The 15,511-nt window shown below is 36.7% G+C and overlaps 1 protein-coding gene across 1 annotated transcript in view; it reads left to right on the forward strand.

The window, feature by feature from the left end:
* STK4 (serine/threonine kinase 4) overlaps window positions 1-15,511 on the forward strand; it is a 109,233-nt gene that overhangs the window by 68,930 nt on the left and 24,792 nt on the right. Inside the window, exon 10 of the mRNA XM_004469831.3 lies at window positions 962-1,119. Coding sequence (XP_004469888.1) covers window positions 962-1,119 — 158 coding nt within the window. The remainder of the gene's footprint in view (window positions 1-961; window positions 1,120-15,511) is intronic.

The following is a 15,511-nucleotide window of genomic DNA, read 5'->3' on the forward strand; positions in this document are numbered from 1 at the left end:
TCCCAGATAAAATTATTCTTTTTTGCATTGTTTTTAATTACAGCTGCTCATACCTCTAGCAGGAATCCTAAGCTCCCCTCTACCAGTCTTCCCTGACCACCCCAGCTTGCAAGATCTCTCATCTTCTGGCACATATAACTCTTATCATTTCTACTCATTTAATACTTATCCTGTACTATCTTCTTTTTAAAAAATGTTCATAAAGAAGTAAGTAAATTCACCTATAATCCTACTACCAGAGATAAAAATTAACATTTTGCTGTATTTTCTTCCAGTCTTATTTTTTTCCTCTTATTATATGTTTGTACAGAGTTGAGATCATTCTGTATATATGTTACATCCTATTTTTTCCCTTAGCCTCATTGTAAATCATTTGTAAATAGTATTTTTAAAGTTACGTAATATTTTATGAAGAGGATGGATTGTGATTTACTTATATTTTCTTTTTCATGCATATTTTTCTCTTTAATCCAGTTTGATGGTGAAATTATCAAATAAAATCAATGTACTGTAATAGCTTTCCCTTTCCCTGCTCCAGTGCCTGTAGAGAATATTGTACATGTACATGTTAAAAAAATATTTTTCATTTTGGCTCTTTGTTTTCAGTCTGAATATTAAAGGAACTCTTTGCTACCAAAGACCCAAAGAGTATTACATGCAGTTTACTCAGAGTTGCTTGCATCACCTATGTCTTTCCATCTAGAAAAAAGGGACCCTGGGAAATCTTTGTAAGTATTTTAGGGGGATCTTGAATTTTCTGAAATTCTCTCAGAAATGTTTTGAGTGAACACTTGTGTATTTTTCTGTAGTTTTCATTAAATTCTTGAAGGAGTCCTTATTTAACAAAAAGAACAACTCTACGGCTCTGCTCTACTTTTGTCCAAATGGAGAGAGATCTGTATATTAAACTTAGCTAAAATATGAGCGCTCCTTTTCACCTTTTATTTTTCTGGGTTTTCAGGAAGAGATGAGACCGTGCAGCCTGCAAAACCATCTTTCCTTGAATACTTTGAACAAAAAGAAAAGGAATATCCAGTCAACAGCTTTGGCAAGAGTGTATCTGGCCCACTGAAAAATTCTTCAGATTGGAAAGTCCCGCAGGATGGAGACTATGAGTTTGTAAGTAGTGGTGGAAGTCAAATGGCTATGACTTCTATTTGAACAATAACACATCCAACTCAGCCCTTTATTTATTTATTTATTTTTTAATTGACGCACAGCAGAGATGCCCTAACTGCTGGGCCAAGTCCGTTTCCCCAACTCAGCCCTATAACAGAAAGCATCTGAGCATTTCCTCAGGGCAGTTTGAGTCCCCTCTAACAGCCTCTGCAGTAGCTCCTTACTTCTCATGTCCTCAGGAATTTGAGACATGTTGATTTGAACATTTCTGGGGTCCCTGGTTAGTGTCTTTTTAACATTAAAAATGCTTTATTGCATTTGTCATTTTCCTTCTTGTCAAGTTAGAAATTATTAATGATAAATGAAGTATTCAGCCTTCAAAGGAGGCTGTAGATATCTTTAATAGTGTATTTGGGATTATGATTTTTATGTTTAAGAATTAGACTAGAGGGCAATTGATGCTGCTTTGCAGTGTCTTTGTTGTTTTGCTAACCATTCTGCTAATTTTAGACACTGAGGATTTTTCTGCATATTGTCAGAAAATGACTATTAAATTTTTCCAATTTCTTATGAAAAACTGGGTGTGTTTTTCCTTTTTATGCTGTGGAACATTCTCCCTCAACCACAGAAGCTTATTAATGTTCATAGGGATTTAATGAATAGAGGGCAATAAAAAATTCAAGAAATAGTAAGCTAAGAAATCTGCATTCCTTTTCTGAATACTTTTAGAAAGAATTATCTCTTTATGAACCTTTTTCTTTTACATTTTAAACTCTGAAGTTTGATACTTAGTTGCCATAATTCTGTTGTTGTTTATATAGGAAAGCTTGGTTTGAGCATTGGATTTGGACTCTGGGAGGCCTTTCTAGTCCTGGCTTTCTGTTATCTTACTGACTGGCCTAGAGGAAATTCGTCATACTTCCATAAGTCATCTTCTACTTTTGTTAGGTAGCAGGGATGTCATAGTTAATACAGGTATGATGGAAATCTGAGGCTCAGAATAACTTGCCTGAGGTTAACTGGTTAGTCATGGAACCCATACTAGTACCTAGGTTTATTTGTTTTGTCGTCTGTTCATTTATTATTTATTCAGTGCTTTTGAGCACCAATACGTGCTTGACATTTTTCTAAGGATGGAGTAGTAAACAAAACAGACAGAACTTCTGTCCTCATGGAGCTTTCATTCTTCAAGTAGAAAAATAAAGGAGGAAAATATTTACTGTGTCAGATAGTGATATATGCTTGGGAAATGTCAAGTAGAAAAGGGAGGTTAGGAGTGTGTGTGTAGCAATTTTAAATAGAGCAGTCAAGGAAGATGAAGAGTGAACTATATGAACATCCAGAGGAAGAGCTTATCAGGCAGAGAAAACAACAAATACATAGGTCCTGAGGCAGGAACTTGCTTGGTCTGTTTGAGGAACAGTGAAGAAGACAGTATGTATGGCATGGTCTAAGGGGGAGTGTAGCAGGTTATGAGATCAGAGAAACCAGATAATGTAGGATCTTTTGTGTACTTATAAGGACTTTAGCTTTTACTCTGAGTGAAATGGAAAATCATTGATGAGAGATGACTTAGTCCTTCTTATGTTTTAAAAATATTCTAGTTGTTATGCTAACAATACACTATAGGAAGACTGTGACTGTAGATTTTCTGAACATGAGTGAAGTGTTTTTATCTTCCATAAAAAGAAGGCCGAATATGGGGCACATGTGCTGCCATTCCTGTCGTCTATGTCTCTGGCATTCATCTTTTCCACAGAGTCACGATTCAGCTTCAGAATCCTTAACACAGTGCTCCAGGCCTTCAGTGTTACCCATTTACCCCCTTGGAAATATAAAAGCATACATCTAAATTTTATCTTGCTTTAAAGATAAAAGCAAAATAGAAATTATAAGTTTATTTAGAAATGAATTACATATAAGAACCCTATAATTAAGAACCTATGGGAGGGGAGCAGATGTAGCTCAAGTGGTTGAGTGTCTGCTTCCCAGATTTGATCCCCAACAAATAAACAAATGAAAAAACCAAGTCTGTTTCCTATGTATGAGGTCCTGTACTTGTTGTTTTTGCCTCTACCAGTTTTCAGAATATTGAATTGACTCCCTAGCATCCTCCAAAAGTAACCTGTGAGGGTTTTTTTTGATATCATGAATTTTTGAATTTAAAAATATTTGATGTGTTTCAATCTTTACAATTATTTTTTTTAATGTTTAAATTGTCCCATCTTGATATGACCCCAGTAGTTTTGTTTTTTTAATCTGTTTTATTAAGGTATGATTTCCATATTCTCCATAAGTTTCTGATACCTTCCTTGATTTCTAATATGTCAAAATGTTCCAGGCTCATGTACTTTCCCTGCTCTATCCCTGGAAACAGTCATTTTTTTTGAAGGAACTCTTGTTCTTTTTAGTGGAAAATGGTATTTAGAGACCACATTCTAGATACAAGGAGTACTCATTGCAGTTAGGCCTATTTTTTGTAGGCCTTTTCAATGGACAAAACAAAGTGTTTTGTTGTTGTTGTTTTAAATTCATGAATTCACATGCTAAGTCCATACAGATTCAAGTCCTCAAGGGTTTTTACTTAGATACTTAGATTCTATATCTGTAGCTCCTTTTCCCCATGCCAAATATCTCAGTTCCCAGCAATACCAGTATGATTACTCATTTGCTTTATATCCCACAATAAATTTGTCAGCCTTAGGATAACAATGCCAACAGTTCCACCATCAATAATCCCTGAAAACAATTTAAGATTGTATCTCAGTTCTCTTTATGCATAGGGCATATTCAGCTAGAGGTGTATAGTAAAATTATTGTTTGTTAAGGTCACTTGGAATTATTTCTGTCCATCTGGTTAAGTGGCAAACTCAATATGCAGAGAGATTTTTTTTTTCATTTTGCCTTCTGCTTTTAGGTATTTCTTTTTATTATTTTGTTTTATAATTATATAAACTATTTTATGATTTCAAAGACAAATCTACAAAGCAGAGTTATTCACATTTAGCTTCAATCCTTGTCCCCTCTACCCTGTTTCCTCCCTCTTTTTTAAGGTTTTTGCTTATGTATATGCAAGTACATGTATATTTGTACTCCTCATTCTTACATAAGCTGAGGTATACTATAACACACTTGTCTCTACCTTTCTGTTTTCACTTAACTATATATCCTAGAAATCACTCAGTAGCAGTATGTAAAGGTAGTTCTCATTCCTTTCTCTTTTTTTTTTTAAGATTTATTTTATTTATTTCTCTCCTCATTCGCCTCTGTTATCTGCTCTCTGTGTCCATTCGCTGTGTGTTCTTCTGCATCCGCTTGTATTATCAGGCAGCGCTGGGAAACTGTGTCTCTTTTTTGTTGCATCATCTTGCCGCGTCAACTCTGTGTGTGCGGTGCCACTCCTGGGCGGGCTGCGCTTTTTTTCACGTGGGGCAGCTCTCCTTGAGGAGCGCACTCCTTGCGTGTGGGGGTCCCCTACACGGGGGCGCCCCTGCGTGGCATAGCACTCCTTGAGTGCGTCAGCACTGCGTATGGACCCGCTCACCAAATGGGTCAGGAGGCCCTGGGTATAGAACCCTGGACCCTCCATATGATAGGCAGACATTCTATCAGTTGAGCCAAGTCTGTTTCCCTCTCATTCCTTTCTGATGCTGGTTAGTATTCCATTGTGAGGATATATTGTAGTGTATCCAGCCAATCCCCAGTTCGTGGACATTTAGGTTGTTTGCAGTGGTTTTAAAGTTGATTCCTTCATTAACCTATTCATAAATAGGTATTGGAACTTTCTGTCATGTTGCTTATGTATTTTAAGGTTGATGCTTTATCCTTTTAGTGTTAAGAAGCAAATGACATATTTTTAGCTTGTATGGTAATGCTGTTTTTTTGTTTGTTTGTTTTTTGTAGTTAATGCTGTTCTTTCTTTTAAGCAAGGAGTATTCAGAGGAATCTCTCTGTCAGAGTCATTTAATTATATAAACTAATTAGACTTTAATTTAGTCATAACACTCTTGTGTCACAGGAGAATGAGTAATCAGGCCTGTGGCAAGCAGTTTATTAAACTGCTCCAGGTATCAAAATGTTGCCAGGTTGTTATTAGCAACTAAAGGAGTCCCTGGAAGCCTGGAATTCCTAATTGTTGTAATCAAAGCCTGAAATTTCTGAAGTTGAATCTCATTACAACCAAAGCCAGGTTTCAGATTTAGTTCAGTTATTGTACTTTTGCCAAAACTTGAAGTTAGAAAAGGAAAACAATAGTAGGTTTAGTATTGTTTACTCTTTAGTCATAAGAAGGTTTCAAACGGGGAAAATATTTTAAAATGTAAATTAAATTTTTTTTTTTTACTTTTTAACACTTTTTTAAAATTAAAGTTAGTAGAGCACAAAGACAAAACTCAGGTTATTGGTTCTATACAACGAAGATTTTAAACTGAAAAATGTTCAGTTTCACATTGGATTTTATAAGGTTACAATTGTGTTTGTACGGAAATAGATTATGTGTGTACCTATGTGGGTTTATTATGATGGTCATTATCAGTGAAAAAAATTAGACTTTACCCTTACTAATAACCAAAGGTTTTAAAATTATGCCAGGCAGGCATCCAGACATGATGTCAAGAGTTTAGATGGTAAACAGTTTGAGGAATCATGGGGAATATCCATTTAAGAAGGTTTCTGCATTATTCTTAGGACTTGATTCAAGTCTCCGTTTATTGAGGGTAGAGCATCAGAATATATACTAAAGGGAGAGTATTAGCAGGGGGTGATAGGCTGATGAAGCGGCTCTTCCATATAAGGCAATAAAATGCTGTTACACCACTTGCTATAGGTTGCGAGTTTTCAATGCTGGTCATGGCTTCAACATCTTGTTGCGCAGGCGCGACACTTTTTGCCCGGGAAACTGGGGAAAGGGGAAGAAGAAGGCGGAAGCACAGGGGTGGAGTAGGCGTACTTATGAAAACCGCCATGTTGCTGGAGACTGCAAATGCACGTAGCTCTGGGCGGCTCCCCACACTTGATAGTTTAAAATTTTGTCATCTTGCTGCAGAAATGTTGAAAAGCTAAAATAGCCTGGGGAAAGGAGCTGTTTAGTAGGTTTTCCTTCTAATTTTTAAAGAGTAACCTTTTTCCCCTTTTAATTATAAAACTAATATTTGGTTATTATCCATTTGAAAAAAAAGTTAAAATCATCTGTGAGCATGCTACTCATGGATAACCATTGTTAATATTTTGGTATTATTTCTATCCAGACTTTTGGGTATATAATGTAGGTATGGGTGTGTGCATTTAGTTTTCCTTTTTCAAAATTAGGATTATACTTTTTATATGGTTATGTATCTTTTTATTTTTAAAATTTGAGATCATTTTGCTAATGCCTAATTTTTTTTTTTTTTTTTTTTTTTTATGTACCAGGGCTGGGGATTGAACCCAGGACCTCATATGTGGGAAGCGGGTGCTCAACCACTGAACCACATTGGCTCCCCCAATTCAATTTTTAAAGAATTACCCACATATTACTCAAATACATTTTTATTATAAAAGTTTCAAACAATCCAGATTATCTTCCCTCTCCCTTAATCCCAGAGTTAAGCTCTGTCATTAAATTGGGTTTATCATTCTATATCTTTTTAAAAATCATTTTATCACAGTTTACCTACAAATAAATGACACCACTTCACATATAATCTCTGACCCCTCTACTGGTTTATTTTCATTTCTTCCTTTCCTTTGTGCTGTAATTGTCAGAAATATTGCTTTTATCACATGTTATAAACCCCACAATACATTGTTTTTGTTTTAAACTATCAGTTTCTTTTAAAGGTATTTTTTATACTTGTATTTCTGGCATTCTTCATTCCTTTCTGTAGAGCCATGTTTCCATGAGGTTTTTTTGGGGGGCGGGGGGGGGGCACGGAGGAGGAAGAGCAAGAGACCAGCGATCTCTTTCCTTCTCTTTTTAGAGTGATTTGCCCCAAATGCATGCTGACTGCTCTGCATTTTTCTTTGTATCTTGAATGCCTAGCCAATAAACAATTGTTGAACAAACGGTTTATGGTTTATGATTAGGAGCACCACGGTTACCTCGGTATTGGCAGACTTTTTTAGGAGGCAGGGGTTCTTTAACAAGAGGTCCATGAGCTTGAATTGAAATTCAAAAAAACATTATTCTTGTGGGGACATGTTGGTGCAGGTGTGATATATTTATTAAATAATAAACAGTGTAGTGTGGGCTTAGGAAGGGACCTGTGTTTTTCACCTGAATGGCAGAGGGGTCCGTGGGATAAAAACGGTTAAGAACCCCTGGGGAAGGGGAAAGGTAATGGATTTTTTTAGAGCTGGATGTTTTTGGACCACTGAGCCTCACTGAGCTTAGCTGTAAATAGGATTAATATCTACTTTGCAGGATTGTTGCTGTGAAGATTAAATGTGGTAATAGACATGAAACTCCTAGCACAGTGCTGCCTTATACTTAGCTCTCAATCAGTACTAGTTTCTTTTTCCCATTTTTTGGACTATTCATAATTTAAAAAATAATTGTTCTGAAATTTGACACATATGTCCATAAATGTAACATTTGAAAAAGTTTTGGCACACATAATAATAAAATGAATACTTATGAACTTGCAGTCCAATTTAAGAAGTAGAATTTATACAGATGAGTCTTGTGTGCGCCTCCTAATCCGCTATTTTTTCTCTCTCAGATTTTGTTTGATTTTTATTCCTGTGCTTTTTCAAATTAGTTTTACCTCTTACATGTGTGTCCTTTAATTATTTTGTTTGTTTTATATAATCTTTTAAATTGAAGCATAGCATATATACTGAAAAGTCCACAAATCATGTGTGCAGTTTAATGAAATGGACCTTTACTAGCACTTAAGAAGTCCCGCTAAACTCTCCAAATCATTACCAACTCCTTTGTTCCCAGAGATAACTTCAATCCTGATTTCTAATACCACAGGTTAGTTTTGCCTGTTTTTGCTTTCAACTTATTTTGAAAATCTTTAAACCTGCTAAATAGTTGAAAGAATAGTATAATATAGGCATTATATGGCATTACCCATCTTGTCAAATTTTGAACATCTTGCCACATTTGCTTTCTCTTTCTCCCTATTCCCTCTGTCTTAGCGTGTTTATATACACATACTTTTTTTTTCTGAACCAGTTATCACAAAACCATTATTCCATCTAAGAAAATTAACAATAATTCAGTAATAAGTCATATACAGTTTAAATTTAGATTTCTTCATTGTCTCTTTTTTTAATCTACAGTCCAATTATGCATTGCATTTGATATGTTAATTTTTACATTTTAGAGCAATTTTAGATTTGCAGGAAAATAGCAAAGATTGTGCAGAGTTCTATTCCCTGCACTATTTTCCTTATATTAACATATTACATTAGTATACGACATTTGTTACAATTAATGAGTCCATATTGGCACATTATTATTAATTAAAGTCCATAGTTTATTCAGATTTCCTTAGTTTTTTTCAGCTAATATCCTTTTTCTGTTCCGGAATCCATCTAGGACCACACACTACATTTAGTTGTCATGTCTCCTTAGGTTCCTTTGGCCATGACACTTTCTCAGACTTTCCTTGTTTTCGATGACTGACAGTTTTGAGTATTGGTGAGGTTTTTGTCTGATTGTTTTTTCATGGTTAGACTGAGGCTATGGGTTTTGGGGAGTAAAACCAAGTGGTAAAGTGCCATTCTTATCACATCATATCAAGGATGTAGACTAGCTAGCAACATGACTTACCACTGTTGATGTTAACCCTGATCATCTGGCTGAGGTAGTGCTTGCCAGATTTCTCCACGTTTCCCCCTTTTCCATACTGTACTCTTCAAAAGGAAGTCACAATGTGTGCTTAAGGAGAAGGGAGTTATGCTAGCTATATACATTATTTGGAATTCTTCTACATGGGAGGTTTATCTTTTCTCCCCCAGTTATTAATTTATTCAATCATTTATTGATGGATATTTATTTTATACTTTGGGTTACAATCCAATACTACCTTATTTTGTTGGTCAACTTGTTCCAGCGTTCGTCCTTGGGAGCCCTTTCACTTGGCTCCTCTGCCCCTTTGATTGACCCCTATTAGTGTAGGTTGGGGTTTTTGTTTTTGTTTTGTTTCTGAGTAGTTTACTTTCTGATATGTAAGATGCCTCAGGCTCCTCTTACATAGTTTCCTGTCCTAGTGTCAGCCATTTCTCTTAGGAGCCCTGGTTCCTTTTACTGGAGAGTGATGTTAGGAACCAGGTTCTAGGTACTGGGTAAGCTTGTTGTTACTAGTTTGTTGGTGCTTCCAGGCCCTCTTACCTGACAGAGCAAGGAAGTATATTGTCTCTTATTTTTTAATGGTCCCTAACCCCTTTTTGTTTTTTCATGCCATTGCTTTCTCTCCTCTCCTCTCTCCCCTCCCCTCCCCTTCCCTCCTCTCCCCACCCCTTCTACCTCCCTCCCCTCCTCTCCCTCTTCCCCTCCCCCTCCCCTCCCCCTCCCCCTCTCCCTCTCCCTCACCCTCTCCCTCTCCTTTCCACCAGTGATCTTATAGAATGCCCCACATCCTGGATTTGTCTTATAGTTTCCTCATGATTGGATTAAAATTAAACACTTTGGAGACTAAAAAAGGACTGCAAAGGTGATGGATCCTGCAGAAAGCACATAATGTCAGATTTTCTGTTATTAAAGAAGCTAAGTTTGATTGCTTGGTTCAGGTGATGTCCTCCAGCTCTTGCCATTGTAAAAGTATTTCCCCCCTTGGGATTAGTAATTCTAGTTCTGTTAAAAGCTCTACATTTATTAGATGGCATGCTTCTATAAAGAACTGTTGTACTTCCTTTTTAAATCTCATTGTGGACGAATGGATTTTTTCTTATTAAATATATTTTAATTCTTTATCATCATTATTCATTCTGATTCCTAATTTTGGCCAGTGGAATCCCCTCCAACTGGGCCCCTTTGTCCTTGTGACATTTGTCCTTGAGCCCTTCCTTACTTCCTGGTACATCAAAAATTCCCAAGTGCACTTTTTACTTTTCCCTTCCTCATGTCTTGAATTGATTGTTTCTCCAAGGATCTCTGATTCCTTTTAGTGGTGAATGGTATTTAGAAACCAAGATCTGGGTGTTAGGTATATATATTTGTTGCTACTGAGTAACATTGCCTAAGCTTATTAAGTGGACAGAGCTCAGAAATATATATATGTGTGTATATATAGTTTAATCGTAAGTTAATGCTGATCTGCCCATTTGCCTCTAACCCCATATTCTTTTTAACTCTCTCCCACTACCTATTTGTATCTTCTTTTTTTTTTCCCCCCTGGGAGAACCCCTATTTTACCTCTATATCTTTAATATTATGCTTTACTTCCTGACTTTTCAGTGTTAGGTATTATCTTTTGACTTTACTTATAGGAAGAGGAGGATTTAACTCTCTTCTCCTTACCCTCACCACACAATACCCCTTCCTTTCAGTTGACATCTAGCTGCATCAAATACTTGATAAATTTCCCCTTAAAGAAATTGTTTGCTGCTGGAGCCAACTGGCATGTACTCATCTGGACTGGGTGTAGGTGCCCTCCTGGTTTCTCCCTTCTCACCATCACCCTCTTACCCCTCTTCTATATTTCTTGTTTACCATGATTTATTTTTCTTGGTTTGCCTCCATATTTTATTGGAGGATATTCTGATTCTGTAGTAATCCCAGAGAAAAATATGCACAGGAGATAATTTTTTGAGACCTCGCATATTTGAAAATTGTTTTCCCCTTTCCCTCACATTCATTACATTCATCACATCACATCACATTTGGGCATAGATTGGAAATGTTCATTCACATTTTTGAAGGCATGGATTCATTGCCACCTTTTCTTTTTTCAAATTAAATTTTTTTTTTTTTCAATCTTTCATTGCCTTCTTGTTCCTACTGTGGCTATTGAGAAGTCTGGTGCTATTCTGATTCCTTGGTTCTTGATCCTTTATTTCTTATCTTTTATTATTTATTATTGCTACTTTTTACCCTGTTGTGGTTTTTTTGGAAACTTGTAGAATCTTTTTTCTCATCGTTTGGAAATTTCGTAGTAATGAAACTTGGTATTGATCTTATTTCATGCACTGTTTGGGGCCCAGGAAGATCCTTTCAATCTGGAAAATCATCTCTTTCAATTCTGGAAAATGTTCTCTATTATTTTCATGATGATTTCCTTCCCTCTGCTTTCAGACAGTGATACAGATCCTGCCATTTGGATTAAGAGGCAGTGTGCCAGGTAAAGATCAAAAGAGTCAGAATTTTAAGGTTTCCATCCTGACTTCACCATTTACTGAGTAGCTTTGGACCAGTTTCTTCTCTCTCAGCCTCAGTTTTCTTATCTGTAAACTCAAAGTAATAATAGTACCTATAGGATAAATTTTTGGTTTTGGTGAGAATGGAGTAATGCATATAAAGTGACTGCAACATAAGAGACTTCTTGAATGATAACTTCCCAGTACTTTCTTTCTTTCCTTTATATCTCTATTCTATAGTTTTTCTGTCTACCCTCCTCTCATTTCATAAACCATTGGCATTACTAATAATTTTCAAATCTTGAAGCTCTTAGACACTTCCTTGCAGCAACACACTTTTGCCAATAGATGCCGCCCTCTCACTTCATGTGTGCACAATCTCCAGTGTGAACTTCCTTACGGTAGTGACTGCAGGCTATGTAAAATGACTGATAAAATTACTTTATCAAGCCTGGAAGTTTGACGACTTGTGAAGTTAGCTTTCTTTCAAATTGGTGAACCTCGTAGCATAGACCAGTAGAATGAACATTAAAGTACATCTGAAGAGGGATTAGCTTTGGCTCTAGAGAGGACCTTGGGTGAGTCAATCTCTTTGAGCCTCAGGTTTGTGATCTGTAAAAATCAAGTATATTACAACCCGTCCTTCTTTTCTTACCAGATTTGAGGAAGGATTAAATGACATGTAAAGTGGGGTTATTTGAACCAAGTTTAATCTTTAAAACTATGGTAGAATTCTAGTAGCAGAGAATTGCAAGGCATTTTATGTTCATTTTTGGTGCATTATGTATTTTTTTGTTTGTTTTTTTGGTTTTTATTCTGTTTTTAAAAATTATTAGATCTTTGACTATGATACAAAATCCAGAGATAGAGTAGGCCGGGGAACAATTAAGTCCAGACTGCTGGTAGGCTTCCTTTTGCTGATGATGGTAATATTATCATTGCCTTAGGTTTATATAACATTTTATATAGTTAAAGGTACATTCATATTTTGTTCTTTTTTTTGGTGTTTTTTACAATGTTCTTGTGAAAAGCAAGGTGGGGTTTTCTTATGCCCTTTTGAGGAAATGTAGTCCAGAGATATTAAAAGGCAGCTTTACTTAGTGCCAGAATCAGGTGTCTCTATTAACACTTTTGTTTTTAAGCTTGTGAAGTACTGGCACATACTAGGTGCTTAATTAATGTTAAAAAGCAGGAAAAAGATTCATCTTTCAAATAATATGTCCTGGGAACTGTAGGAGCCAGGAAGATTGGTTTCAGGTTTATTATGTCTTTCTGGAAATTTTATGATATTAGAGAAATCTTTATTATTGACTCAAAATGGTCTTTTAATGTTTACTCAGAGCATAACAACCTTTGTGCTTGTTAATCGTTATGTAAATAATTCTCCTTGTTGGAACAATTTCATTTTTACCTTCTTTTGACACTCTATTATTTACTTTGTAACCATGGGTTTTATAGTAATTATACTGTTGTTCAAAAAATGTCATGCTAACTAAAAAAGCATTGTTATTTTAAGAATACTTTTGGCTTTGACCAAATATTAAGTTTGCAAAAAAAGTTGGCTTTTGTGGAGAAGTCTTTAATGGCTTCAGTAAATACTTGGTCTAGTCTCTGGTGATATCTCTGTCACAGTGTACCTGTCAGTTTATTTATTTATTTAAAAGATTTACTTATTTATTTATTCCCCCCCTCCGCTCCAGTTGTCTGTTCTCTGTGCCTATTTGCTGCGTGTTCTTCCTTGTCTGCTTTTATTGTTGTCAGCGGCTCGGGAATCTGTGTTTCTTTTAGTTGCATAATCCCACTGTGTCAGCTCTCCAGTGTGTGCAGCGCCATTCTTGGGCAGGCTGAACTTTCTTTTGCACTGGGCGGCTCTCCTTACGGAGTGCACTCCTTGCTCATGGGGCTCCCCTACATGGGGGACATCCCTGCGTGGCACGGCACTCTAACCACTGGGCCAAGTCCACTTCCCTACCTGTCAGTTTAATTCAGGCACTTGTTCCTGAATTTTTTCTCTCTTATACTCTTTTATCTATTTTCTAATCAGTATGGGCTTTTCTGTTAATTTGCTTTTCTTACCCAGAGGTAGAAATAGAGTATTTTTAGTAATCCGTGTAATGGCTGCTCATTATTACCCTGTTTTACTTTAAAATTTTTGGTCAGGGACACTTGTTTTCTTAAAACTAGAACTTAAGAAGAAAATGATGAAAATAACAATACTGAGTACTGTAAATGTTTTGTCCCACTTATTTCTCACAGTATCTTTGCACAATAGATCTCACTCTCATTAGTTTAACAGAGGTTTTGAAATGCCATCCCGTGGCACATGATTAATAAATGATGGAGTTAGGCTTTAAATCCATTATTGTTCTCAGAACAGCATGCATTTGTTTGCATGAGAAATGTTATATACGCCCTGACGGTGAATGTTCATCCAGTTCAGGTGTTACATATTTTCTTTCTGTATGGGCACAGCACTTGGCAAATAGCCATGCCCACACAGGTGTTCAGAAAGTTTGCTTATGTTATTTGAACCCATTGTGCATTCTTTACAAAGCTTTCCAAACCTTTCCAGGTTCTCTTTTTGCTAATACCCATTCATTTACGTGTGTAGGAACATATTAATTATGTTATAAATTTGATACACCGTGAGGTTTAGATTTTTCCCCCCTCCTATGGTAGATCTTTAATGGACAACATTGACTGGCACTGCGATGTTGGTAATCCCCTAGGTCAACGTGGGTTAATAATATAACACAATTATCGAAGTGCCTGGCATTCCTACTCTATTATTGATATGTTGCGTCCCTTTAGAGTGTCAGCTTAAATATAGTTTAAAAGAGCAGTGGATTGGGAACCAGGTCTCAGCTGTGACAGTAATTAGCAGGACACCTTATCAGACTCTGTGGGGCTCTATTTCTTTATCTGCTAATTAAAGATGGGATGAAAAGCTCCTCAGGAACCCTTGAATTCTCTAGACCTTTGTTTACTAATCTTTAAAATGGAGATAATACCATCTTACCAAGGAGTTTTATGAACCTGAAAGAGATAGCCTGTGTAAAGCATATAATAGATGCTTGGTACATGTAAGTTTTTTCCTGTCCTTTTAAAATGCAGAGGATGCTTTGAACATCCAGGAGTCCAGAATGAGCATAGGAGGCCATATGACAAACTGGCCAAGAGCCCAAACAGACCAGTATTCAACCTTGGCTTCACCGTTCATGAGATCAGTAACCCTACGCAAGTTGCTTAACTTACAGTGAAGATACTAAACATATTCCCTTGGGGTTATTGAGAGGATTAAATTAGAAAAATGCTTTACAGTACTTAGCAGAGTAATCATTCAGTAAATTTTATTTACACATGTAATACTTGAGGTGGGAAAATGGATGGACGACCAGAAAGAGGACGAGAGTAAATGAGGCAGAGGCTCAAGAACTCGAGAGAGGAGGCGGGCCCAACACTTAGTCACAGCTTTGTTGAAACCCCTGAGACAGAAATTTCTGCTTCCTAGCTTAAATCTGTTTGCTTTGAAGTATTTATTTAATACCTAAGATGAGCTAAATTCTTTTGTAACTTTCTTCTTCCTGGGTTTAATTGGCAAATTTAGCGGTTCAGAAATTGACAGGCCTTTTGTGTTTTCTCTGACCACATTGCTTCCCTTCTGTGCCTGGCTGGAAGCTGTGAGACTTAGACAGTTACCACACTGATAACATTTTTTTTCAGTACAGTTTTAATTCTAATGGTACCGTTGTTAATGGAAAATAGCAGAGAGTGAAGGAAAGGGAAAGGGAGAGGGAGAGAGATGAGCTGTGTTCCTATTTGTGTAGTTCAGCAAGCATTGCATACCACATTGGATCAGAAGTAGTGGCCAAAAATAGATGCAACCCCAGGTACTGGTTCTCCTGAGGGCTACGGAGACCCACAGGTTCTATAGTCATGGCAGATGGCTCTGGAGTTCAGTGCCATGTCAGTGGGCCCTACTTTGGAATTCGTGTTCCTGTGATGGAGTTAAACTCAGATGTGACCTTTCTCACATTGCCTCTTCTGTCACTTTTACTGAACCTGTGGTTGGCGCTAGGGTTGGTGTATATTCAGGAGACTTGAATCT

Source organism: Dasypus novemcinctus, chromosome 24 (assembly GCF_030445035.2).
Source record: "Dasypus novemcinctus isolate mDasNov1 chromosome 24, mDasNov1.1.hap2, whole genome shotgun sequence".
Classification (NCBI taxonomy): domain Eukaryota; kingdom Metazoa; phylum Chordata; class Mammalia; order Cingulata; family Dasypodidae; genus Dasypus; species Dasypus novemcinctus.